This window comes from Podarcis tiliguerta, assembly GCF_965153285.1.
Source record: "Podarcis tiliguerta genome assembly, chromosome: 12".
In the NCBI taxonomy this organism is placed as follows: domain Eukaryota; kingdom Metazoa; phylum Chordata; class Lepidosauria; order Squamata; family Lacertidae; genus Podarcis; species Podarcis tiliguerta.
In genome coordinates, this window is record NC_139545.1 from 7,114,979 (window position 1) to 7,142,579 (window position 27,601).

General features: G+C 41.4%; 1 protein-coding gene across 7 annotated transcripts in view; it reads right to left on the reverse strand.

The window, feature by feature from the left end:
• BBS9 (Bardet-Biedl syndrome 9) overlaps window positions 1-27,601 on the reverse strand; it is a 228,402-nt gene that overhangs the window by 180,875 nt on the left and 19,926 nt on the right. For all 7 annotated transcript variants that reach the window (XR_014503855.1, XR_014503856.1, XM_083407022.1 and 4 more), the window contains exons 10-13: window positions 10,658-10,839; window positions 7,100-7,176; window positions 4,683-4,736; window positions 2,494-2,590 (exon numbers count right to left, since the gene is read on the reverse strand). Coding sequence is in view for 5 of the 7 variants with exons in the window: in XM_083407022.1 (XP_083263148.1) it covers window positions 2,494-2,590; window positions 4,683-4,736; window positions 7,100-7,176; window positions 10,658-10,839 (410 nt within the window). In the remaining 2 variants the exon portion in view is untranslated. The remainder of the gene's footprint in view (window positions 1-2,493; window positions 2,591-4,682; window positions 4,737-7,099; window positions 7,177-10,657; window positions 10,840-27,601) is intronic.

Consider the following 27,601-nt stretch of genomic DNA (forward strand, 5'->3'; position numbering starts at 1 on the left):
TTGCAGTTTTGCAGGATTCTTTGGCAAAATTGCTCAGGTCACTGCTGTGTCATTACTTTTATTGATGTCGTTTTTATTGACAGCTGACTCATTTCATCTTTTTCCTGTTTGCACACCACCTTGTGAAACCATATGAAAGGCAGTACAATCTGCTTAAGTAAAGTAATGAAACTCAATCTAAAAACACTTTTGCACAACACTTTCAGTTCTGGTACTAAAGGCAAAATACCTATGACAAAATCCTGTGATGCCACTAAGAAATTAACATCAAACATACATGAAACTATTAACAAATTGGGTGTTATCGCTGGAATGCCCCAAGGTACTTCATGAAGTTTCTGTGTTATTTGAAAATTAGCTCACTAGCCAAAGGGAGTTTCTGAGCGACATTTCTACCCTGGCAGCATTTCCTAAAAGTACTCTGAAACCACTGTACAAAGTAGGAAGTTTCCAAGCAAAAGGACAATATTTGGACTGCAAACCTCTGCTAGCAATCTACACAGAATTGACCTACATATTTCTTTTCTTTTAAACATGTAACAAGCTTTATTAATAGTCATACAATACATTACATATAGTACATATCTTTAGTACATATCTTAAAGTAAACAGAAATTTCAATCATGTACACCAAAAATGAAAAAAAAACAACCATATACTTATCTTTTCTTACATAATAATGAATCTTTAGCTTCAGCTGTATTTATGCTACTTTTTATGCTATTATTAACAAAAAGTATCATAACGACTTTGGACTTCCTGTCAATTCCCGTTGTATGATTTTATTCTAATAGTGAATGTACCTACCATTATTAATCTATTCTTTATATATTCTCTAATACATTCTTACAGCAATTTGGACAGTTGCTCTTATTTCTCATATATTTCTTTATCCAAGATCAATTAAATGCTGCCATAGATGAAAAACCACTAGCATATTTTTGTACATATCTCTTATATTTATCCCATTCTTGTGCAAATTCTTGTCTTGAACTGCCCCTTAGGCTGTTGGTCAATTGCGCCATTTCCACATATTCTTGTAATTTATTCTGCCAATCCATTATAGTCGGAACATTTTCCCCTTTCCAGTTCTTTGCTACTAGTGTTCGGGCCGCTCACTATTACCCTCATTCCAAAGAGATACTTTAGGTGACTCAAGGGTGTAGGAATATCTAATATGAGTCTTTTGCTCTGTTTAAGACCCAGTGTCATATCATAAACTGCTTTTGAAAGTCTTACCAAGTTTCAAAAGCAATTAATCTTGTGAACTGGGCAATACAAGCCCAAAGCAAAGGTTGCAAGGCTTCTAGCTGGGGCAATTAGAATAAGGTCCACTATTTGACTGCTGATTCAGGACCCTAAGCTGTGTTTTATATAATCAGCTTTTTATTTTGTTCTGTGTATATCGCAATTTTTGTTGTTGCTATGGCCGACGGCTAACGCAAATCAAGTTCCATTCATTCTTTCTCTCAAGCCCAAAGCCTGACTCTCTGGTGTAGAGAAGTGACCACTGTCCTCGCGGGAAGGGTGTTTCTGAGGAAGCACTAGGACAACAAGTGAGATGCAGTCAAGTATTTAAGAATGCCTGATGCTCAAATCAAGTAATACAGAAAACACAGAATACAGAACAGGGCAGACTTCATTCTAGACTATTTACTTGTTCTATTATTGTAAATACATATTAGCCAGTGGCAGGTGGGCCTTGGTGTTGTCCTAGTATCCTCTTAGAAACATTTCTAAGAATTTCCATTACTGATATAATGGAATTATATATTATAATGGGACCTGATGTGATTAGCTTCCATCTTTCCTATCACTATTTACATGACAGGTTGTTACTTGGACCTATTTTTAAGGGGGGGAAGAAAGAAAGAATATACAGTGGTGCCCCGCAAGACGAATGCCTCGCAAGACGGAAAACCCGCTAGACGAAAGGGTTTTCCGTTTTGGAGGTGCTTCGCAAAACGAATTCCCTATGGGCTTGCTTCGCAAGACGAAAATGTCTTGCGATTCTTGAGATTTTTTTTCACTCCCCAACCCCTTTTCCTAAGGCACTAAGCTGCTAATAGCCTTTTAGCAGCTAATCCGCTAATCCCTTAAGCCTTTAATAGCCGCTAATAGCCGCTAAACCGCTAATAGTGCTAATCCGCTAATCGGGTTGCTTCGCAAGACGAAAAAACCGCTAGACGAAGAGACTCCCGGAACGGATTCTTTTCGTCTTGCGAGGCACCACTGTATTATAATGGGACCTGATGTGATTAGCTTTCCTATCACTATTTACATGACAGGTTGTTACTTGGACCTATTTTTAAGGGGGGAAAGAAAGAAAGAATATAGACTCAAAGTTAAACATATCTGTCTCAGAAAAAGAGTACAGTGTTAATGAATACCAGTACCAGTAGTTTGATAGGCAATGGGCAAAAAAGTACCAATAGTTTGATAGGCAATGGACAAAAAAGAGAAATAACTATAGATCAAAGCTGGAACATTTACCTAATTTCAAGGTGAATTTGTCATGAGTCAAAGCTAAAGGAGGTTGAACACATACTGATAATTTTGCAAGTGTCGGCTGTTTGCCCTCCACAGTGATCTGTTAGAAGTAAAAATTAGAAAGGCATTTATGGAAATACCAGGTGAATTTGAACACATTGCAACTGAAAAGGGAACAGTAAATTAGTAACAACTTTTGAAGTGCTATTATTTTGTACTTTTTATCAGTTGTAGATCTTCCAAAGAATTATGTACAATAAAATGAGTTTTTAATGAATAGAATGCAATTGGAATATTATGCTCCACTGGGAAATTCCCACACCCTCTGCCATAAATCTATGAAACAAAAACATCCTTTAATTCCATTGTAGTGAACATATATGCATATAGAGTTGAAAGGAAATAAATTAAAAAGCTGATATCAGGGTGAAGGAAGTCAAAATATTATGTTATATATATTTATGTGGTGTAAATGTTAAGGATGCGTTGGTTGTAACTTTTATTGTCAATATCTATTTTCTAATTTCTTTTTATTGCTGTATATTGTTTTTGTTTTGTTATTTTTCTTTTCTTTTTTGTGTTGTTGCCAGTGTCCTGATGTTTCAATAAAAAAGAACATAAAATAAAAAAGAACATATCTGCATATACGGTATATATGTATATACCGTATTGGCCCGAATATAAGCCTCACCCAAATATAAGCCGCACGTTTAAAATTGGAAGGGGGGGGGGGGAGAGAGAGAAAAGAAAAAATACCAGAATATAAGCCGCTTCCTTCCCCACCGCTCCTGGCTGCATACTGGGTTGCGGGGGGGGGGGGGGAGCCATACTGTGTTGCTGGCAGCCTTTCCCCTTCCTCGCTCTCTCCCTTCCCGGCCTTGGGGAAGAGGGCAGGGGACTACATGTAGGGTGGGCGCCACTTCATCATGCTCCTAGCATTGTTTGCCCTGTGCTCCTATCTGCTTACCATAAGATCATGAATATAAGCTGCACTTTAACTTTTCACGGTCAGACATGAGGGGGGAAGTGCAGCTTATATTCAGGCCAATATGATATTCAACCTAGTTCAGGATTTTTCTGCTTCCACCATGATTAGAGTACTTAGATCTGAAGGCAGCTCTCTTTAGGGAAGCTTTTAATGTTTAACAGACCACTGGGTGGGATATAAATAATAAATTATTATTATTATAGATAAAACATTGTGTGTGTGTTTTAGCAACATTATGATTGTATTTATAAACTCATAAGCTGGAGACCAAGTTTTTTATTTGACCAGCAGACCATAATGTCAGCAATTGTCATCCAATATACATTTGGGACCAAGTCTCATGAACCTCAGATGGAAGCCCATGAAATGTAAATAAATTGGCTGCAGTATTTTACGTTGAAACAATAATTATCAACAAAGATTATTTCTCTGAAAATCATTATGCTCACTTTTGAAGACAGAAGATTACTGTACACTCTCACTCTCTCTACAGATAAATCGTCACCACTGCTCAAAAAGAGAGAGGTCGAGGCAAAGTGAAGAGGCTGTTTCTTCTCCTTGCATCTGTCACTGTTTGCATGCTTGAATAGGATAGCTGAACATGCAACAGTGGAGGAGGAGAAAGTGGAGCCAGGTGGGTCTGGGAGTTCATACTGAGCTTTTGATGGGGTATGGAACTCAGCAAGCATCCAAACGATGACAACTTGTGAGTCAATCCTGGTTCAAGAAGATAGCATCTTCCTAGAGAGGCTCACTTCCAAGACCATAGATAATGTTTATGATTGTTAAACATAATCCTCTCCATAGTTCCAGAAGGCATTTCTCTTAGCTTTCCCCATAACACACAGACCCACAATGTATACATCCAGTGCTTTTTTTCTACAAAATGTTTAGGGGTACTCTCATTTTGACTCAAGAAAACCACCATTTTATAGTTCAAATCGGGAAAAATAAATACAGTAAACAGACAAAAGTACAAAGATTCACAAAATGTTCAGGGGTCTGCGTACCCCTGCATATCCCCAGAAAAAAAGCACTGCATACATCTAATTTTTATTTCTTTAATGCATATCACAAGCAATGTAAATCACCAAAATCTCAGTCACTTCTGTATATTTTCTAGAACCACCCCTCTAAATATAAAAAAATGGTTTGAATCTTTTGAGTGTTATACTTGGTCTTAAAGTCCCAACATGCACAATACCTTTACTGTCACAGAAGGAACCACCTCTGCTTTTACTTCACTCTCAATGGCTTGCTGTGAAGAAGAAAAAACACACAGAAACAGCAAAATCAGTATCACACAGGAATGAACATATTGTATGGCTAGATTTCAACTTACTGTAGAGTTCTTAAAACAATAATAAAAGAATTCAGATGCACAAAAATATTGGGTAATATTTACGGCAGCCCAATCAGTCAGCCATTCAACTCACTGGAGCTGTGTTCTCAGTATAGTAAAACAGCCAAATCCAATGGATGTTATATGCTTGTGACTATTACTCTATGTGACAGATAAGTTTGTGCATATCAAACGTCTTTTGCTAATGTCTTGGATCTCACCCAAATATTTTTTCAAAATCTTTGCTTAAAATTGTATATAAAAAGAGGAAACAAAAGGCAAGATTTTTCTGTACATACAGTTAAACCAACATATTCCAATCTTTTCTGTTTTACAGGAGTTTATCTTCCAAGATATTAAGAAGCCACAGTTAAATCAATTACTCTGCCTCCACATGCTATTACACCATGGAGATGAGAATAAAATTATGAAGCCAAATGCCAAAAGAGCAGAAAAGGAAAGCAGAAAAGTGGCTTTAAACCAGGGCTTGCCTTTGTGTTCTAAAATATAGTTAGCTCAAACCATGGTTTGCCAGGATGCCTGAGTATAGCCAATGTTCATTTACAGTTGGAGGCAAACAGTGGTGGATTAACATTTGATTGACAGCTCTTGGTGGGAGCAGGATGCTGAGTTGAGCTTCTGGAGCAAGCAGCAACTAGCATCAAATAAACATGTGATGGGTGGTGCATGAACATAGTTTAGTATAGGGAGCCAGTTTCTTTTTACTGTGGTTTAGGCTGTCATCATTCATCAACTGAGCACCATGCCAACAATAGCAATGAAGCACAGTCATAACCAAACCAGGATTTCATTCATCCTTCTGTAGCTGTACAGTAGTGCAAGATTTCTAAAAGAATAAGTTAACATTTCATTTCAAAATTTATTTTCTCTGTACAAACATTTTCAAATTAAGATCTGCCTACTGCTTATTGTAATTTAACAAAGCAGAATCCTGATGCATGTTGCTTGAGTGGCCCAAATGTGCTACAGGAGCAGATCAAATACACATGATCCTTATGGGGTTTGCTATGGCTACGTTCAATGGAAATTGGCAATATTTGCATAAGGTACAATAAAAACATTCTGACGGTCCGTTATGAATTTCTTATATAATTTACTATTAAGTCTAATTATTAAGGATGTGTTCAATTACTCAGTATTAGTTATCAGGTAAACGTTTGATGGTACAGTATTAAAGACTGCAAGTTCAATATAGATGCTACATTTACAGATTTTTTTCTTCAATGTTAGTGATCCTTTATATTATAAACAGCACTCTAAACCAAGAACAAACCTTGGTTACGGGTCATGGTTTCTTTGGAGCAAGACAAACCAGAAACCCGGGTTTGCACATGACAATAAGACAAACCATGACTTAACTCCCAATAGTGCAGCAGCAACAGGAAAGAGGAAGGAGTAAAGCAGCTATGGGGTTTTTTTTCTGTGCATCAGCAAGCTTGTGTTAGTGTTAAAAGTAAATAAGACTTCAGAGAACAGAAACAGCCTCACTCAAGAAAGGTACCCCTGCCCGTACGGGCCAGTCTTGACAGACTCTAGGGTTGTGCGCCCATCTCACTTAAGAGGCCGGGGGCCAGCGCTGTCCGAAGACACTTCCGGGTCACGTGGCCAGCGTGACATCGCTGCTCTGGCAAGCCAGAGCCGCACACGGAAACGCCGTTTACCTTCCCGCTAGTAAGCGGTCCCTATTTATCTACTTGCACCCAGGGGTGCTTTCGAACTGCTAGGTTGGCAGGCGCTGGGACCGAACAGCGGGAGCGCACCCCGCCGCAGGGATTCGAACCGCCGACCTTTCGATCGGCAAGCCCTAGGCACTGAGCCTTTGACCCACAGCGCCACCCGCGCCCCTTCACTCAAGAAAGCCACTGTTAATTAAGCACGACTAGTTTCTTGCACCAGGTGGCTTGGTTTTACATTTCTCAAAATAGCACGTGGACACACACCCAAAAAAGGTAGGGCAAGCCACTTTTGTAACTAAGTGAACTTTTTTTAAAAAAATAATAATAATGTTAATTGACCTTCATGGACACAACACTGCTTATATCAGTTACTGATATGGCATGGGGATCTACTTAAAAATCTCTCTGGGCATGACCAAGTCCCTGAGTAGCTTTTGGGCTCCTGGCCATTCTTCTAAATATACGCTCAGTGTTCATTAGTTTAACAAAATGCTATAAGCACTATCTATCAGGTTTGACAGTATACAATTTCTATAAAAACAAATCTCTGTAAGAATATTTGTAAGTTTTAAGGTTACGTACAGACACTGAATCAAGATCAGGTGAGACCGTCACAAGAAGTGCAAAATCTTCATTTTTTTCCATTTTAGGCACAATGTCTGTAAAAAACAGGTAACTAGGAAGTTTAGTCAATGATTTCATAACCATGTTATTGAGACTTAGAGCTGAAGTTTCAACTTAGGATAAAACCCCGTATGTGGAGATTCACAAGTTATAGTCTGGTGAATACTTGCCCAAAGGGAGGGATACTGAATAGTAACAAAGTTACGATTATTATTTTTTATAACAAAGTTCTTTTCCATATTTTTTTTATTGACCTTGATCTGAAAGGTTCAGCTTCTACTCACATATGCATCCTCACACTTTGTTAATGCAACAAAGACCTATATTCATATAAACTTTACTTACAACATTTTATTTCAGAATATTTTCAAAATTTTCATCAAAATTTAACTACAGGATTCCTTTCAAACTGCCTCCCTCTTGCAAAGCCAACCTTCTCCTTCACAGTTAGCTTATTCTGCCCTCCTTATACCAGAGACATTATTATATAAAACAACACAGAGGAGGCATAAAGTAAATAGTAAATTAAAGGGAAAGGAAGAAAATAAAACAAATGAAAGATGGAAAGGGAGAAAAGTACTGTTGCCCCAGTAGCCATCAAGACCTATAGCCCCTCCCTCTCACCTGCTGAAATTTCAGACCGCTTCAAAGCCAATCGCTCTATTTTAAAAATTTTGCTGCTTGCCAGCAGATGCTCTATGGCTGCCATCTTGATTTCCACATGGTGTATAATTCTCCCACAGTGCATTGGGCCAGTGTGCTGTGGGGAAACCATGAGGGTAGCCAGAGGACCACAGCAATGAGGTCTCCGTGTTCTGCTGTTGTCAAGTGATAAGAAGTTTAAAAATAAAGGAGGGAAGCTGCCTGGTTCACAAGGAGGTACGGGTGTTTTAAAATAATAATAATAATAAAATAATTTTTTATTTATACCCCGCCCTTCCCAGTTCAGAAAACCAGGCTCTGGGTGGCTAACAACAAATTTAAAACACTTAATTGTGATACAACAAAAAAAAGCATAAAATGCAGTATAAAAGCATGAATAACAATAAATTCAAAGTTCTAAAATCAATTTAGGGGAAAATCCACCCAGTAAACATTAGGTGATCACCAGGGCTAGCTGGCTAAATTAGTCCTATTTGGGCCAGTGAGGAGACCAGGGGAGAATTAGCTGTGGGATCCCAGAGCGGGTAATCTTCATAAAAAGGGGAGGGGGGGAGAGAAGGGGAATAAAAGTTCAGGCTAAGTTCAAATTGAAAGCTAGGCGGAATAGCTCTGTCTTACAGGCCTTGCAGAAGGAAGTTAAATCCTGCAGGGCCCTAGTCTCATGGGACAGAGCATTCCACCAGGTTGGAGCCATCACTGAGAAGGCCCTGGTGGAGGATAGTGTGACTTCCTTGGGGCCCAGGACCTCTAAACTTTGGTTATTCATGGACCTTAAGGTCCTCTGCGGGGCATACCAGGAGAGGCGGTCCCGTAAATATGAGGGCCCTAAGCCACAAAGGGCTTTAAAGGTCAAAACCAGCACCTTAAAAAACAAACAACTCAATCAGGTAGGAAACGTAGGCCAGGGTGAGAAAAGGGGAGCATGTAGGAAGCGGCCCACTGGCAGGTAATGTGCCAAAGTCCCTCTTAAACCTCAGCATACGCTGGGAAAGCCAGGTAAAGTGACAGCAGAACTGGAGAGGGTTTTTTTTTTTTTTTTAAGAGCCCTGCCTCTGCTCCCCACTTGGGAATCAAGGGCTGAACATGTGCATTGCCATGCGGCCAGGTGGGTGGGGGGCACTGACCTAGAGCACACCTCCTCCAAGGTCTATTTAGCCCCTGAAGCACATTTTAACTAGGGTTGCCATATCTTGAAGAGCAAAAAAGAGGGCAAACCAAGCCGCTGCCAGTGGGGGGGGGGGGCGCCACCGGTGCCCTGAGCCGCTGCCAGTCCAAATGGAGGCAAGGACCCCAGCTCCCACCTAACCTTCACTGTGACAGCCTCGCTCCGCTGTGGCGCTTCCGGGGCACAGCGCCCTCCCGAGCATGCGCATGCCCCCCTAAAACAACCTCACCCCTCCCAAAAAACCCGGACATTTTCTTTTAAAGTGTAAAAATCCACCCAGATGCTGCCCCCCCCCCCAAAAGAGGACATGTCAGGGTTTTCTCAGATGTATGGCAACCTGATTTTAACCCTTTATTCATCCTGCATAGCTGCCCTCCCCTCCAGGATCACATGACGGCAATGGGTGTGCAAAAATTGGAAGTAGCTACCCCACATTAACATGCATGCATAATATATATATCTCTCACACACACACACCTCACAGGTTCTGTTTGGCGGGGGGAAGAAGTGCCATACCATGTACAGTTATAGCTTTCAAAAAACAAATGCCTTTATTGGGAATGTAGAAGAAAGAGAGCACTCAGAAGAGGAAAATTATTGAATGCTATTCTGCTACCAGAACAGAAAATGAAGGAAGGAAAGGGGAAGGTGAGTGGCCAGATCCCTTGTGAGGCTACAGATGCTCCCACTCTGCTTCATTTCTGGCGCTTTATGTTCCTCGGTCAACTTAGGTTTGGACTCTTTCTGCTTCTCAGCTCCAGTTCTCCCCATTCCTTGTCCATTCCTCCCCTCTGTCACAGCAGTCTCTTTTTTTATGCAAAGGCTTCTTCCAGGAAGAGCTCCAGGATGGAAAAGTCATTGGTGAACATCTTAACTCTTCCTGGGACTCTATGGACATTTTTCTAAGTGTCTATATAAATTATATATTTTTCCAGTTACAGTGGTGCCTCGCAAGACGAAAAAAATCCGTTCCGCGAGTCTCTTCGTCTAGCGGTTTTTTCGTCTTGCGAACCCTAACCCTAACCCCATTAGCAGATTAGCGCTATTAGCGGTTTAGCGGCTATTAGCGGCTATTAAAGGCTTAAGGGATTAGCGGATTAGCTGTTAAAAGGCTATTAGCAGCTTAGTGCCTTAGAAAAAGGGGGTGGGGAGCGGGGAAAAATCGCAGCAACTCGCAAGACATTTTCGTCTTGCGAAGCAAGCCCATAGGAAATTCGTTTTGCGAAGCACCTCCAAAACGGAAAACCCTTTCGTCTAGCGGGTTTTCCGTCTTGCGAGGCATTCGTCTTGCGGGGCACCACTGTATTTATATTCTGCCTTTCAGGAAATACCTGGATTACCAAGATGACTTACAATTAACATTCATTTATATATGTTTAAAACACAACAAACATGGAAGAACCAGAGGTATTTTTTCTAGGTGAGTTATTCCTTCATTGTAAATTTGTTGCCAGAATTGTTATAGCAAACTTTATTTTTAGGGGAAATGGCATAACCCATTACTACTACTACATAGATATTTTAATATTGGTGGGAAGAGAATTAAAATCATAGTGAAAAATTTGTTTATTTGCATAGCTACTTCATTAAATACAAATTAAAGATAAATCCTATAGTTAGATTTTAATGGACAGCCAACCAACCACAACTGATGTAATATCAATAAAAAGGGGGGGGGTGAACCATACCTTTGAGTTTTCTGGCTTCTTTAATGATTTTCTGAAGTTTATTCATTTCTGCATCATATTCTTCATAATTTATATCCCGAGCCTCAACTTTTGGAGCTTGAAATAAAGATGGATCTGTACCAAGGTAGGAGCACTGTAGATCACCGCTATCACTCAGTGTGACTATCACACCTTTCAAATCTCTGCATAAAAAGGGGGGAAAGCTGAACAGCATCATACTGAAACAGCACAGAATGCCAATGAAATGTCCTTTGCTATTAAAAATGCTTCCAAACATATTTTTTTCACAGGAACTATTAGTACATTTTGGGGGGCAAATCTATTTCTACTGAGTTTGTGTGGCTGGTGAAATCAGATCACTTGTAATAATCAAAGTACCACCATCATGTTTCATGTCATCCGAATTGTCCAGTAGCACCTTAAAGGTAAAGGTAAAGGGACCCCTGAACATTAGGTCCAGTCGTGGCCGACTCTGGGGTTGCGGCGCTCATCTCGCTTTATTGGCCGAGGGAGCCGGCGTACAGCTTCTGGGTCATGTGGCCAGCATGACTAAGCCGCTTCTGGCGAACCAGACTAGCGCACAGAAACGCCGTTTACCTACCTGCCGGAGTGGTACCTATTTATCTACTTGCACTTTGACGTGCTTTCGAACTGCTAGGATGGCAGGAGCAGGGCCTGAGCAACAGGAGCTCACCCCATCATGGGGATTCGAACCACCAACCTTCTGATCAGCAAGCCCACAGTAGCACCTTAGAGACCAGCTAAGTTTGTTCTTGGTATAAGCTTTCATGTGCATGCTTGAGTTGGTCTCTAAGGTAGTCTCTGGACAATTTTTTTATTTTTATATATATATTTCGACTGCGTTAGACCAACACGGCTACCTGCCTGAATCATGTCACCAGAAGTTTGTTGTGAACAAGACATGTAATTAAGAAACTGCTAAAATACCTCTAGCAACACAGAATTTTATTATTTACACTCCCAAATCTGTTTTAAAAAGAAGCCTACTTAAATGAGCAATGAGATGAGTTTGTAAAATGCTTATAAACTTTTTTGCTGTTAGCAAAACCCTTCTGTGGGTTGCTACAGCACAAAGAAGCAAGCAACAGCAGCTGCATTATGTGTAGACAAATTTAAGTCTAGAACCTTATGAAAGGGAAAAGGAGTTAGGAGTACGGGGAAGTTACAGCTGGTTGATAGGTGAAGTATAAGCACCCGCTACCCTACAGCTCTGAAAATTGCCCTTTCCCCAAGCTGCTTTTCTCAGGATTTAACACAGAGCATGATTCATTTGGTTCTAACTTATTTAGATCCCTAGTCCGAACATATGATACACACAAATCTAGTTTGTATTAGTCAAACTTGTCTGTATCCTAAACATTTGCACTAGCATGTTCACCTGCAACGTTATGGTAACATAATCGTTATGCTGAGTTTATGTGATTCAACACTGGCATAGCGCATACTAAACATTTGTGTGCTCATGATTTGGTAATAAGTCCATAAATGCTCCATACAAGTTTAATAGCCCATTGAGAGTCTTTTGAAGACTTGGACCAAAAAGGCAATCTTCAAACATTCCTATTTTTGGTAATCTATTCTTTCTGCCAATAGTTCCTTTATGGTTGCTCTGCTTTCAAGAAATATAGGCTGTTTAAGCAAAGGGTTGTAAAATACAATGATTTTCCTTTGCTCTGGTTGGATATGCTGCAATCCTATACACACTTAAGAAAATTTCAATTGCATTAACTTTGCTGACATTTAAGCAGTCAAACTACATGCAGGACTGTAGTGGGGGTTTTTAAGTACATTTCCTCTAGGTCCTAAAATCTATGGTGTTCTATATTTTAAAATTAAGCATACAGGACTCCATGAAAACTTTAAAGATTTTTCTTCCCCGTAATTTTTTCCATGCATTCATAACTGCATTGATATAAAAGCAAGGTAGCAATTGAATTATGAAGTATTAATTTATCTTATGGAACACCTAACCCCCAGACGGTTTTAGTTTAACCAAATTCAAAGCCACAGTTCTCAAATGGTTTGCCCCAGAACAGTGTCAGCGGTACTATTAACAGGGCAAGTTGCTTCAGGGCTGCAATTATAAAAGGGATCTAAAATAAATTTTATAGCCATTTTCCTGCAGCTACTGTAATTGTCTGTATAGCTATGAACATTACTACTGTAACACATTTCAAACAAAGTACAGTTTCAATTACTTATTGTTGAGGTAGAATATTTTTTGAAAGATCTTAAAAGAAGCCAAATAAATGTAAGAACTAAAAGATTTTATTTATTTATTACTGAAGAAACTCAATTGAAACAAATTATTTTGGTACCCATAATACAGTTATTGTTCAAAGCAAATTCTCCACACATATGGTAGTAATTTGAAAATCTATCTTTTACTGGATTTTGGACAAAAATAATAGCATATGCTTTTTGCATGTTTCTTTTGCAAAACAAATTGCTCAAAACATAGCATTTTAACAAATCCAAGTGCTTTGCATACTTTTTGTCATACTATAAAACAGTAATCATTCCAGATGGATTAATAAAGCCCTGGATCTATAAATTACCTGGCTGCCTGTTTGATTTTTTAAAAACCATTTTTACTCTACCATGTACTATTTTATACTTTAGAAAAGTATTCCCATTTAACAGCAGACATCCCTTTTATCTTTAAAGAAATGACCACGCTAATGAATCCTGCAATATTAATAATATACCCAATTAGAAAGTGTGAATAATGTTTTCTGTGGTATTATTGTTGCTGTTCTAATGACTTCACTCAGTGTAATGAAGATTCTGAGCATGTCTGACTGTCTTCACCACCTGGTTTCTGCACTGACTTCCATGGAAGTAGGTTATGATCTGAAACATTCACGATCTATATTATCAGAAAGTCTGAATTCTTCAGCATTTTTTCTGGACGGTGACAGTCAAAAAAACAAACCATGCACAATAGCTAACATCGCTTATGAAGTCAGAACAGTGTATGCAACGAAACAGGCGTCCAAAACTGAGGAATTTTTAAAATATAAAAGTAATTTCTCTCTCTCTCTCAACAGCCTTCCAATAAAAAAAGGGACACGGGTGGTGCTGTGGTCTAAACCACTGAGCCTCTTGGCCTTGCTGATCAGAAAGTCAGCAGTGTGAATCCCCGCGAGGTCCCGTTGCTCTGTCCCAGTTCCTGCCAACCTAGTAGTTTGAAAGCACACCAGTGCAAGTAGATAAATAAGTACCACTGCAGCGGGAAGGTAAACGGTGTTTCCACGCACTCTGGTTTGCATCACGGTGTTCCATTGCACCAGAAGCGGTTTAGTCATGCTGCCCACATGACCCAGAAAACTGTCTGTGGACAAACGCCGGCTCCCTAGGCCTGAAAGCAAGATGAGTGGCGCAACCCCATAGTCGCCTTTGACCGGACAAAAATGTTCAGTGCTATTTTAGTCCATGACAGCTTGGTCAAGTTTTTCTTAACTTTTTCAGACACAGAGGTGGCGGTCCTTGGCCAAAGCACCATTCATCCTCCAGACAAATTAAACCACTATAACCAGGGATGGCACATCCCATTTCAACCTACCCCGCTAACACCTGCACTACCCACCCCGCCACCTCTGCCATTGGTGGAAGAGCAGCACCAGCAGCAGTACTGATTTGGGGCAACATCACACCAATTTGGGGAGAGACCTCTCACACTCCACAAGATCTGGTGTGATTTCAGCAAGCTCTCATCATAAACTGCGACGATTTCACCCCAAATCAGTGCCAATATCAGTGCCATTTCTTCACAGGCAGTGAAGATGGCGAAGCATCCACAGGGCACCACTACAGGGCTTCTGCCTCCTGAGGCAATGGACTCACCCCACCCAATGGCTGTGCTGGCCCTGACTTTCAGGGTATATTTCTCATGGGTGTATACCTCTCAGTGCAAATGAGAGACTCAAACTATGATCCTAGTTGTAGTCATTTATTATTATATTAAAATTCATGTATTGGCTAGTCGCTTTTCTGACAGAGTGAAAATAAAACCATATACAGTGGTACCCTGCAAGACGAATGCCTTGGAAGACGAAAAACCCGCTAGACGAAAGGGTTTTTCGTTTTCTGAGGTGCTTCGCAAGACGGATTTTCCAAAGGGCTTGCTTCGCTAGACGAAACAGCCCTGCCTCTCCTGTCATGGCGACGGTCACTGCACGCACGCTCGCTTCCCCGCTCCTCCGGCTCCCTCCCACCTTCCTGCTGACAGCTCCTCCGGCTCCCTCCCACCTTCCGGCCGAACTTCCCACCTTCTGGCTGCCTCGCGCCGCTGCCCACTGCCCTCGCGCGCTCCCCTCAGGAGCCGTTGCCGCCAGCAGCCAGCGTTGCAGCCGGAGTTGCGCTCCTGAGCCCCGCCGCGTCGCGCGGTGTCCACAAGGCGCGGGTGAGTCCAAGGACCGGCTGCGGCAGCTGCCCTGCTTCTCCCCACCCCTCCCCGCCCTGGTGCTTTGCAAGATGAAAAAACTCGCTCTACGAAAAAACTCGCGGAATGAATTAATTTCGTCTTGCGAGGCACCACTGTACAGTATATGAAAAAAACACCATGTATCCTAAAGTCACCACAGTCTGCATTAACATTCATACTAACAAACCCAAACTCTAGGTAAGTGCAGGAACCCCTAGAGTCTCTCGCTGCTCAGAGACTGGGGTCCATAGAACAATAAAGTTGCTCCTTAGATAACTTTGATTGCACACCTACATATGACAGCTAGAATGACAACTGCACAGTTTTGGACAAATTTAGACGGGGCCAATCTTACTACTTGGTACACTAAAGTGTGGGATATTGTCTTGTTGGAAGAATGATTTCATACCTACCTTATTTTGGTCTGACTTTCTTTTATTTTTAAGCAAGGAGGAATATGGCTGAGCACCCCTCTCGGCTTGTGAATGAATATGGCTGATAGAGCGACTCAGGACATTTGAATACTTTAATTACTTTCCCTTGGTATAATAGGGTTCGTGTTTTATAACTTTGTCTTGTTTAACCACTCTGTCTATGCTATAAATTGTTCTAGTTGCTACCTGCCATGCATTCATATACCTGTGTTTTTTTTTATTTTGGCTTTATTTTATGTCTATATTTGCTCAAGAGTGACCTTTTATTATATATGGACTATGTATATTGCCATCGGCTCCTGAATTTTGCAGAATCCTGTATAACCATTTTTTGACATTAATAAAAATTATTTAACAACAAAATAGCTGTTTTCAAGCTAAAACTTTCAAAGACGGACTAGTATCATCCTATTATAATATATGTGTTGCACTTTTTTAAAAAAGAAGTCTGAAACATGAAGATAGACAGCTAATTAATTAATGTTAAAAATGACTCTACGAAAACTTATATGAAGGCAGCTCATTAAACTTTTTTGTCACATTGGAACAATAAGAAAAATGTTCCCAAAAGCAAGTCAGCAACTTTTAGTTACCACTGCCACCCGCTGGTGACGGCACCATAATATATAGTAAAAAGTTTTTATTATATTGACTGAACCAAAAGAAAGCCAAAAAAATTAATTTGTACTTATGGGGTGCCTGCTGTGTTAAATTAAATGGGTGTCAAACCCTTTTACAAGGTCAAAATTATAGCTAGATTGTCTACATAAGATGAAATTCTAGAACTACAATATACCTACACATAATATGTAATACTTTCCATTAATTCTTAAACTGTAGTACAATTTAAACCAGGGGTGCAATTCACCAAAGTACTCCTCCTGTGAATGACCCATAGGCATTAATAGGTGGGTTTGAAAGGAGTGCTTCATGGACTGTACTTTCCAGGTCATGAAAATGATATTGAGTCTTATTACAAAATTTAATTAGTGGCTAAGAGAAGAGATCTGTTAAATTAGAAACATATGCACCAAATATAATTTAAAATGTATATTTCTCTAAATTTAGAAACATTTTGCTAGTACCTCATCTTTCCATTCCTGCTGCTTTAAGATAATACCATATCATATACATAGTTTATTTGCTATATACACATGTACTTTCCACTGCTCTGAATAACTTTATACATATGCTATACAAGGAAAGGATAAATATTTGAAGGCAAACCAACTAAATTTTCCCCAGAAGAAATCAAGAAACCCAGCCATATGTGTCACAGCTAAAATGGCCGCTGTTTCTTTAATGCGAATAAAGCTGGGTCAGCATGACTCAGCGGCTTGCAGCAAGTTGTATATATAAAGTGAGAAATGTTAGTTTGTGCTGAGGCTGGTGTTTGGGTTGGTTGGTGCTGGTGTGTATAGTTATTCAGTCGTGTTTTGCACAAGGACTTTTGATAATAAAACTCTGCAAGGATATTCTCGTGGACTTTTTTTTGTGCCGACGAGGAGACAAAGGGAGGTCAGAACCCTTTCCTCCTTTTTTTGCTTTTTACAAACACTGACAGGTTATGGGCCCAGTGTTTCTGAGCATGTGCAGAGTGCAAAACGACTGACAGCATCTCAGCAGGGAGCTGGTGAGTCCTGGTGATGCCTGGAGCCAGTGGTTGTGCGTTGGAGCAGTTGGTGGCAAGCTGTAACTGTCTGCAGCGACGCTGGAGCGGCTAGGATCTGAGGATCAGGAAAGCACTCAGCGTCGGCTACTGGAACAGTTTGAACAGCTAGAGGACCACAGTAGGCGACTCACAGAGCGGCTACACCAGTTGCAGAGCCGGGCGGGACCTGAGGGTCAACAGAGGCAGCAGCTAGAAGCCGGTGAGTGCCAACCAGGACCATCCAGTTGGACTCTAAAGAGAGAGTCAGGAGAGATTGCTGGAGGCCCCACAGAAGGGGCTCAGCAAGCACCAGCAGAGATGGCAGATTTCCAGTCTCCCCAAGTTGTAAATATTGGGGGAGGCATCCCTTTTGAACTTCTCTCAGAGAGCAACTGGCTGAGTTGGTCAATTAAAATGCAGCAGTTGTTAAGGAGAGATGGACTATGGGACTGTGTTGAAACCGAGGTTTTGAGAACTGACTCTGCTGAGAAAAAACGGCTAGATGAAAGGGCCCGTGCCCAAATTATGCTGTGTTTGAGCAACTCTCAGTTATTGCATGTAGCAAATGCCAGCACAGCGTTTGAGTGCTGGAATTTATTAAGGGCAATGCATGTCAGAGAAACTGCTGGAACTATAATTTCTCTGACCAGAAGGCTGTTCAGGACTGTTATGAAAGAAGGTGAGAGTTTGGCAACTCATCTTCAAACGCTGAAATCTCTGTTTCTACAACTACAGCAGAGAGGTAAGCGTTATGATGAGACTGACCAAACATACATTATCCTTTCAAGTTTGCCTGAAAGCTGGTTGCCTGTGATTAACAGCATGGAGAGTATGCGTCCCCGAGATCTGACCCTTGAGTATGTGGTTGGCAGATTGACCGAAGAAGCAGAAAGAAGGTCAGATAGACAGGCTGAACTCCAAGAGCGGAGGAGTTGCAGCAAAGGGGGCCAGCAGCAGAATCTGCCAATGGAGCAACGCCAGGGTTTGGACTTGGCCATGGTGGTGAGGAGGTGCTATAGATGCAACCAACCCGGGCATCTCCAATGTCAGTGCAGGGCAAGACTTCCAGGAGACAACATGGAGCAGAGACAGCAATCGACACAGAAATGTAAGCAGAAGGGGTTCTCTTCAGGGAAGAAGAACACGCGTTCTGCTCAGTTTGTGTCTGCATTTTCTCGGGAGGAGAGGAAGATACCTCTAGGAACATGGTTGCTGGACTCTGGGAGCAGCAGGATTATCTGCAACTGTCGGGAGGACTTTAAGACCCTGGGGAAGCCAGCTGATGGAAAAGACTCAATCTATCTTGCTGATGGTCATAGAAGCAAGATTGATGGCCAGGGAACATGTTTCCTGCAGTGCTTGAACACTACTCTACCAGAGACTCTGTTTGTCAGCAGTTTGGACTATTGTTTGCTGTCTGTAAGCTGTTTGATTAAAGCAGGGTATAGTGTTAAGTTCACGCAGGATGGCTGTCTGATAAAGAATGGAACTCAGGTATGTGGCCATGCAAAGTTGGAAAATGGGTTATATGTAATGCAGGACAAGCCTGTTAAAGCAGCCCAGGTGGTTCAGGATAATTTGCCAGTTCATAAGGGGTGTATACATGAACTTCACAGAAAACTGGGTCACGCCAATTTCCGTGTGCTTTCAGAAATGCAAAAGGTGTGCAAGAACCTAAAAGTAAATAGCTGTAACTGTTTCCTAGATTGCAATGTATGTAAAATGGCCAAATCTAAGAGGAAGCCTGTGGCTTCTAAAAGTGACAGAGTATCTAAAGAGGTTTTAGAACTTGTCCATTGTGATGTGATAGGCCCTTTTCCACAGAAGACTGAAGGGGGCGCCAGATATGCTTTTCTGGTAATAGATGATAAATCACGTTTTAGTTGGTTGTTTTTGTTAAAGCAGAAATCTGAGTGTTTCCCCACATTCAGAGAATGGGTTGCCCAAGTTGAAAAGCTCTTCACTCGGCCTGTTGTGCAGCTGCAAACAGATAGGGGCGGAGAATTTCTGAACAAACAATTTGGGGCATGGTTGCGACGTAAGGGGATCACTCATCGCTTGACTAACCCTTATAGCCCTGCTGAAAATGGTCTGTGTGAAAGACGTGGGGCTGTAATACAGTCAGTAAAGGACTGCCTGCTAGTGGATGCAGGATTGGGTCACAACCATAGGCTGTGGGGCGAGGCTTTTCTCACAGCAAACTTTTTGATTAATAGAACCTGGTCTAGCTCTATAAAAGATATCCCTTATCGTGTGTTGTTTGGGAAAGAACCAGAGTGGAAAATGCTCCATAACTGGGGTTCTTGGGCACATGTAAATATTCCCAAAGCTCAGCGCCAGAAAGGGGGCGCTAGAGCGCAGAAACTGCGGTTTGTGGGATATCAGTCCTATGGCAAAGGATGGCGTTTCAATTTACGCCCAGGACGCGTGGTTCTGTCACGAAGTGCAGACTTCACTGACCAGGACAGATGGACTGCGATCCATGCCAACCCAGACTGCCTACTGCCCCTGCAAGTGAGAGAAGAGGCTTCTTCTCAGCCATTGGCAACACAGGAGCAGGATGAGGAGGAGGCACAGATTTCCCCAAAAGATGTGGCAATAGATAATACTTCTTCTCTAGAGGAAGAGGAAGAAGAGCCAGAGATAAGGGGGGAAGAAGAAGTAGTTGTGCCTAGGCGCTCCCAACGTTCAAACAAGGGTGTACCTCCTCAACGTTTGACCCTAGGAGGAGTGAGAGTATGCAATGTGAGTTGTGTGGAACCACAAAGTTATAATGAAGTCTTAGACTTACCCCCTGGAGAACGCGCTTTGTGGGAACAAGCCATGAAAGAAGAAATGGATTCTTTTAAACGTAACAAAGTGTTTGAGGTCATAATGCCGCCACCTGGTGGCAGAGTGGTGTCATGCAAGTGGGTTTACAAAAGGAAAACCCTTGCATCTGGGGAACCACGTTTTCGAGCCAGATTAGTAGCCAGAGGGTTCACTCAGATTAAAGGGGAGAGTTATGATGAAGTATTTTCTCCCACTGTAAAGAGTGAAACTTTTCGTTTACTGCTTTCTATTGCTGCTGTAAGACAATTAGCAGTGCACCATTTTGATGTTGATGCTGCATATCTGCATGCAAATTTAGACCATGAAGTGTTAATGAGACAACCCCCTGGGTTTGAAGAGGGGAATGGTGCAGTCTGGCGTTTGAAAAAGGCTGTTTATGGTCTCAAACAAAGTGGAAGGTGTTGGAACCAGTGTTTAAATGAAGCCCTTGTAAAACTTGGTTTTAAAAGGAGTGTGGCTGATCCATGCCTGTACACTAAGGGGACAGGCAACAAATATCTAATGCTCTTAGTCTTTGTTGATGATTTGCTTGTAGCAGGGAGTTCCACAGATGAGATCCAGAAGCTCACAAGTCAACTGGAAAAGAGGTTTAAGCTTAAAGCCTTAGGGCCTGTAAGCAATTACTTGGGAGTAGAAGTAAGGCAGGAAGCAGATGGAAGCTTCCTATTGAGCCAGAAAGAGAAAATTCTTCGCTTGATAGAGCAGTTTGGCATGGAAAACTGCAAGCCAGTTCAGACTCCCATGACACCAGATTTCCCAAAGACAGTGTGTGATGATGAATTTGATCAGCCTGAGTTGTATCACTCAAAAATAGGATCACTGTTGTATTTAAGCCAGTGGTCAAGGCCAGACATTGCATGTGCTACAAATGTTCTGAGCCAACGTGTATCTAAACCCAGTACTGCTGATTGGTGTGCTTTGAAAAGGCTTATCAGATATCTAAAGGGGACATTAAATGTATGTTTAAAGATATCTAGTACACAAGATGAAAAACTAGAAGTGTTTGTTGATGCGGACTGGGGAAGCTGTGTAGCTACTAGAAAATCTACAAGTGGAATGGTTATGATGTTTGCCAATTCAATAATTGGATGGAGGTCAAAGAAACAAGGATTTGTTGCGACCTCATCCTGTGAGGCAGAATATGGGAGCCTATCGCTAGCATGCAACGAAATCATGTGGTTTATACAGATACTAAAAGATCTAGATTGTAAAGTAGGTTTGCCTATCCAAGTGTATGAAGATAGTCAATCTTGCATTGCATTAGCGGGCTCGGAAATAATGAAATCCGCATCAAAACATATTGCTATCCGTCATGCGAATGTGAGAGATTGTGTACAGAATGGGGTGATCAAACTGGAGTATTGTCAATCACAAGATAATATTGCTGATTTGTTTACCAAGCCTTTGCCAGCAACATGTCATAATGAATTGATGACAAAACTGGGTTTATGTATATAATGTATGTATGTATTGTTTCTGTTGGGGTTTTTCGCATTTAAGAAACAGAAGGGGTGTCACAGCTAAAATGGCCGCTGTTTCTTTAATGCGAATAAAGCTGGGTCAGCATGACTCAGCGGCTTGCAGCAAGTTGTATATATAAAGTGAGAAATGTTAGTTTGTGCTGAGGCTGGTGTTTGGGTTGGTTGGTGCTGGTGTGTATAGTTATTCAGTCGTGTTTTGCACAAGGACTTTTGATAATAAAACTCTGCAAGGATATTCTCGTGGACTTTTTTTTGTGCCGACGAGGAGACAAAGGGAGGTCAGAACCCTTTCCTCCTTTTTTTGCTTTTTACAAACACTGACAATATGTCCCTATATCATATATTTAAAACATGGTTCTCCCTGTTGCAAAGGTTTTGGGTAAGAAACAAGAGACTGAAAAACAAAGTAGAAAGCTTACAAGGTACAAAAGATTACTCTAGCTCTCATGCACCTCATCATATTCCAATTATGAGTTCAGAAGCTAAGGCACATTGGATGGCTGTTGCAAAGCTCATCCACCTGGCCATGAAGTCAAATTTTAATTTAGTTTAGTTTATAATTTATGTACTGTTTTTAAATAATATTTAAAGCAGCTTTCAAGAATACAATATAACAAATGATTTAATGAACCACTAGCAAAGTTGATCACTAGGGACGCGGGTGGCGCTGTGGGTTAAAGCCTCAGTGCCTAGGGCTTGCCGATCGAAAGGTCGGAGGTTCGAATCCCCGTGGCGGGGTGCGCTCCCGCTGTTCGGTCCCAGCGCCTGCCAACCTAGCAGTTCGAAAGCACCCCTGGGTGCAAGTAGATAAATAGGGACCGCTTACTAGCGGGAAGGTAAACGGCGTTTCCGTGTGCGGCTCTGGCTTGCCAGAGCAGCGATGTCACGCTGGCCACGTGACCCGGAAGTGTCTTCGGACAGCGCTGGCCCTTGGCCTCCTTGAGTGAGATGGGCGCACAACCCTAGAGTCTGTCAAGACTGGCCCGTACGGGCAGGGGTACCTTTACCTTTACCTAGCAAAGTTGATCAGATGTGACAACTGTCCCATAACTTTATCCAGCAAACAGTTATTCCTTGAGAACACATTGTCAGATGTGGGGCAAGGCTAGAGTACCACAGGCTAGAAGAAAGGCAGATATGATGGCCCAGTTACTCTCCTCCAAGACTCTTTCCCTGGCCATGGGGAGTCAGAGCTCCTTTCACTCTCCCCTTTCCTCTGCCTTTTCTGTATGTGGCTCTTTCAGATATGCCCATCTGTTGGATCTCTGGCCATACTTATCAGTAGGTTGTTATCCAGAAGGAGGTCATGTCAGGCTGTCCAAAAGGAATCTTGATTCCTTGCCTAAAAACAGCAACCCACTGCAGATTTGCTGCTTCCCTGCTCACTTTTAAATAAATACATACTGACTTTCATCACAGAGACGATGTAGCAAGGTAAGGAAGAAAAATATAATTGTAAAAAGGGGAAAAAAATATTCAGAGATCTCACATCAGTTTACGACAACATAATGTCATGTGTCTTAGGCTGCAATCCTGTACCCACTTGTTGAAGTAAGACTAGAACACAATGGGACTTTCTCAAGAGTAGGCAAGTGCAGGCAAGCGCTGTTAATGAAACCCAGAAGGATTTCAAGAATTACTTGGGAAGGAAAGGCTACATTATATCATAAAGACTCTCCTCCCTGGAAGAGAGGGGAGTGGTTGTGGGCGGCAGCCCGAGCACCGCCCCTAGCAGGGGGCGTTAGCCCCCTGCCTCCCCCACTCACCTGGCTGGCGCCCACGCCCATCGGCAGGCACCCAACCAGGTGCTGCCGAGGGGGGCATGTACAGCAGCCTATATGCTGGAGCACCAGCCCCTCCTCGGCCTCCCTCTCCGTTGTCCCGTCGCGAGTCACCCACCCTCCACTCCCTTTTAGCTCAGGGTCTAAGTTTTTTCCTTGGCCTTGCTATGGACCTTAGGTTGGTCGCCCTGGTTGTCCGGGGGCCTGGTAGGAATTTTTCCATTTGGTATTAGGCTTTTTGGTTTTTTCGCCTACCTCGTAGCAATCGTCACAACTTTCGTGGTATTGGTGGGTAGGTTAGGCATTGGAATAATGTGTTGTGGTGTGTTGAAGGGCTAGGTGTGGCCATCGCCTATGCCTTCAATTTTTTGGGTATTCCGTTAAAGGAATCTGGCGGTCGTGTATTCTGTCTGATGCCTGCTTGGCGGGAGGCCATGGCACAACCCTCGGTGACATCAGGGGAGAGCCTATAGTTGGATTAGCATCAACAGGCTCCACCTACTGGTGAATAAACCCCCCTTGTTTTGGACATCCAATGCCTAAGCCAATACCTTTTCACTGCTGTAATCAATAAAGTTGTGGCCTTTTCTTGCCCATTAACCTTATATCACGTGTCCTTGTGTATTCATTCCACATTGCGGGGGTCAGGTCCTCGAACCACAAGTAAAGGCTGTATTATATGAATATGATGTCAACAGACACACAACAGAAAAAAACGGAAGAGTTAAGCAATGAGGGTAACCTAAATTCCTGCATTGTAGGGGGTTGGACTAGATGACCATTGGGTTCTTTTCCAATTCTACAATTCTATGATTTTAACTTTGCATCATCAGTGTCTGATCAAAATAAAAAGAAGAGAAAGTAAAGGTATTCTGTGTTATATTTCCATGATAATCTTCACAACTCTTGCATATAGCCTTTTTAATTAAGAAAGTACAATAATCTAGTCAAAAGTCTTTTAAAAATAACATATATATGATCATATGCAGCTACAGAGTTGTGCTACTTAAGTATAATGTACTCTATTCAGCAAAACCTCAACACGGACTTAAGATTTAAATTGGAATTGTTAAAAGAAACCATTCAGTTTAAACTTTTCACATTCTGTTATACTGAAAACATTAAACGCATAAAGTCATCCAGTTCTCACTGTGTGCCATAACTGGCAGAACTTCTGTTAAACCAGCACTGTTGAGAAAAAGAAACTTTGAATACTGCCATCTTTCTTCTATAAAATACTGCAATAAGTATTAGGTATTCCCATTTTTTTAATATGGGAGTTTTTCTATTTTTATATGATGATGCTTTAACGGTTGTGGTGATGTCACCTTGTAAGAAGGAGTAACAGATGGGCTGGAATGAAGACCAAAGAATTTTTCTACATCTGGATGATGATGAAGACTGTATGTGAAGTGGTTTTCTTTATAACTCCACCCACAAGTTCACATTTCTTCACATTTCACTTGTTATATTAGCTTCAACATTCATGTTTGTCTGTTGTTGACTGTGCTGAACTACAGAGAATGTTTCCAGCAAAAAAAAAAACCCAACAGCTTAGCATATTGTTTAAACTTCCTATTACACTTAAAAGGTAAAAAAGGTAAAGGATCCCTGACAGTTAAGTCCAGTTGCAGACGACTCTGGGGTTGTGGCGCTCATCTTGCTTTACTGGCCGAGGGAGCTGGCATTTGTCCGCAGTTTTTCTGGGTCATGTGGCCAGCATGACTAAGCCACTTCTGGCGCAACGGAACACCGAAACCAGAGCAGCACACAGAAACGCCATTTACTTTCCCGCTGGAGTGGTACCTATTTATTTACTTGCACTTTTGGGGGCGTGCTTTTGAACTGCCAGGTTGGTAGGAGCTGGGACCGAGCAACGGGAGCTCCTACTGCCACGGGGATTCGAACCGCTGACCTTCTGATAGGCAATCCCAAGGCTCAGTGGTTTAGACCACAGCGCCACACTAAACCACCATGCAAACAATTGTTCATCAGCTTACGTAGCAATTAACTCCTGTCTAGACTACTGCAGTGCATTATACATGAGGCTACCTTTGAGGACAGTCTGAATGCTGCTGCTTGTTAGGAGCATAACTTAGTTCTGAAATATTTTCACTGGCTACCAATCTGTTTCTCAGCACTGTTTGAAAATGATGGTGCTTACATCATCATCATTTCTACTACTACTTCTACTACCACCACCACCACCACCTTCATGAATCAGATCTTTATTGTTGTACGACCTTTCCCTTCAATAGGTGACAAGCACTGCCTCTGTTGCCTTTTCAGCACCTACTAAACTAGAGACTTTCCTCTTTCAACTAGTTTTTTTAGATCTTTCCCAGTCTGCACTTGCATTAGAATTATTTTAAAGGTGTTTTAAATGTGGTTTTTCTTATTGTTTTATCACTTCTTGTTGGCTGCCCTGGACTCCTTTGGGAGAAAAGGTGGAACATAAAATCAATAATAAATAAATAAAATATTGCCAGTTGGATGGGAAACATTGGGCAGTTCTGAGCGTGCAGTTCCTCCCTCCAATTCACCAGCCAGGGCTGTTGGTGCAGAGCCCTGTTTAAAAGCTAAAATCCCAGCAATTCCCTGTTTGGAAGATGGATGTGGATTCAGACCCAAACAGAAGGATTTTAACTTTTTTAAAAAGCGCTCCTCACAAGCAACCTGAGCTGCTTTGTGCACAGAGCACTGGATCAAACGGATGTTTCTTTATATGTTCCATAGATTTAACAGTATTTCTACCAAAATAAATTGTTTCAAAATTATTCTGCAGGAACTGCAGGAAGTAGGCTATTTCGTTACTCAGTAAAATAATATTCTCAAAAGTGAAATAATGTACTTTCACTAACTTGTCCATACCTGTCATCTCCTTATAATAAAAAGCACTGGATTTGTTTTGAAGATACACTTAGGTCTGTAGTTTTGTTTAACATTTTTCAGCAGAACCTCTCTCCCATGAAGGGCAACTACAGAGCTTTCACTAATGAGTAATATACCTACAATATTTGATAAGAACAGAATTGACAGGTGAGTTCTTCCTAGATGTCAACTCCCCCCACCCCCCAGCAAAAAAAGATAGTAACTAGAGATATCTTAACTATTTCTATGACTTGACTAAGTCTATTCACCCCCTGGTAGCCATATTCCAAAGTTAGTTCCACCACTGAACCCTTCTGAAGCCAGGGTTAATGAAAACATTCCCAATAAATATTCCTTCCATCCCAAAAAGCAATGCTTTCAAAAGCAAGCAATAAATCAGAAATCTAAATTGTCAGCATGCAAGAGAATTTACCTTAACCTATAAGAAAATTTCACGTAGATTGCAATCCTAAACCTAAATCCCACTAAATCCTAAATCCCACCAAACTCAGTAAGGCTTACTTGAGGAAAATCTAACAGTTTACAACAAATCAAACAAATCTGTCCAATAAGCTTAATAATTATCTAAATTGTTGTGTTATTTGGACAATTTATACCCCACTTATATGTAAACAAAACATAGGCATCTTCAACCACAAATATAAAAAGTATCAGAATTTCTATTATATGAAACACAACTAACAGAGCATCCATTTTAGTATAAAACAAACATAAAAATCAGCTTAAAAAATACAAGGAAAAGTCACAGTAAACAAGTTACAAAATAGCCTCTAAACATCAGGAAGTAATAAAAATCAACTACAGAGTTTAATCCCCTCAAACAAACACATCAATATTCTAAACCAATATACAGTACTCAACCTTGTAATTCTAACACACCTTCAAATCACACTCTCAGTGCTCCGCAAGCCTTGCATCCTCAGTCAACAATACTCACATGTCTACACCATGAGACCCAGACAAACCTCTCAAATTGTAATATCATTGCTAAATCTACCACAGGATAGAGAATTAGAACGCACTGGACCTCAGTATAGACATTTATTTTATATTTCTTTTTCCCAAAGGGAACTTGGTAAGCCTTTGCTGTGGTCAATGTCAGCAATGACATATCCCTCCACTCTTCATTATGGTAAAAAAAAAAAAAAGGTATAGGACCCTTGGATGGTTAAGTACAGTCAAAGGCGACTATGGGGTTTCAGCGCTCATCTTGCTTTCAGGCCGAGGGAGCTGGCCTTTGTCCACAGACAGCTTTCATGTGGCCAGCAGGACTAAACTGCTTCTGGTACAACGGAGCACCGTGATGGAAAACAAAACACACGGAAATGCTGCTTACCTTCCCGCTGCAGTGGTACTTATTTATCTACTTGCACTGGTATGCTTTCGAACTGCTAGGTTGGCAGAAGCTGGGTCAGAGCAACGGGAG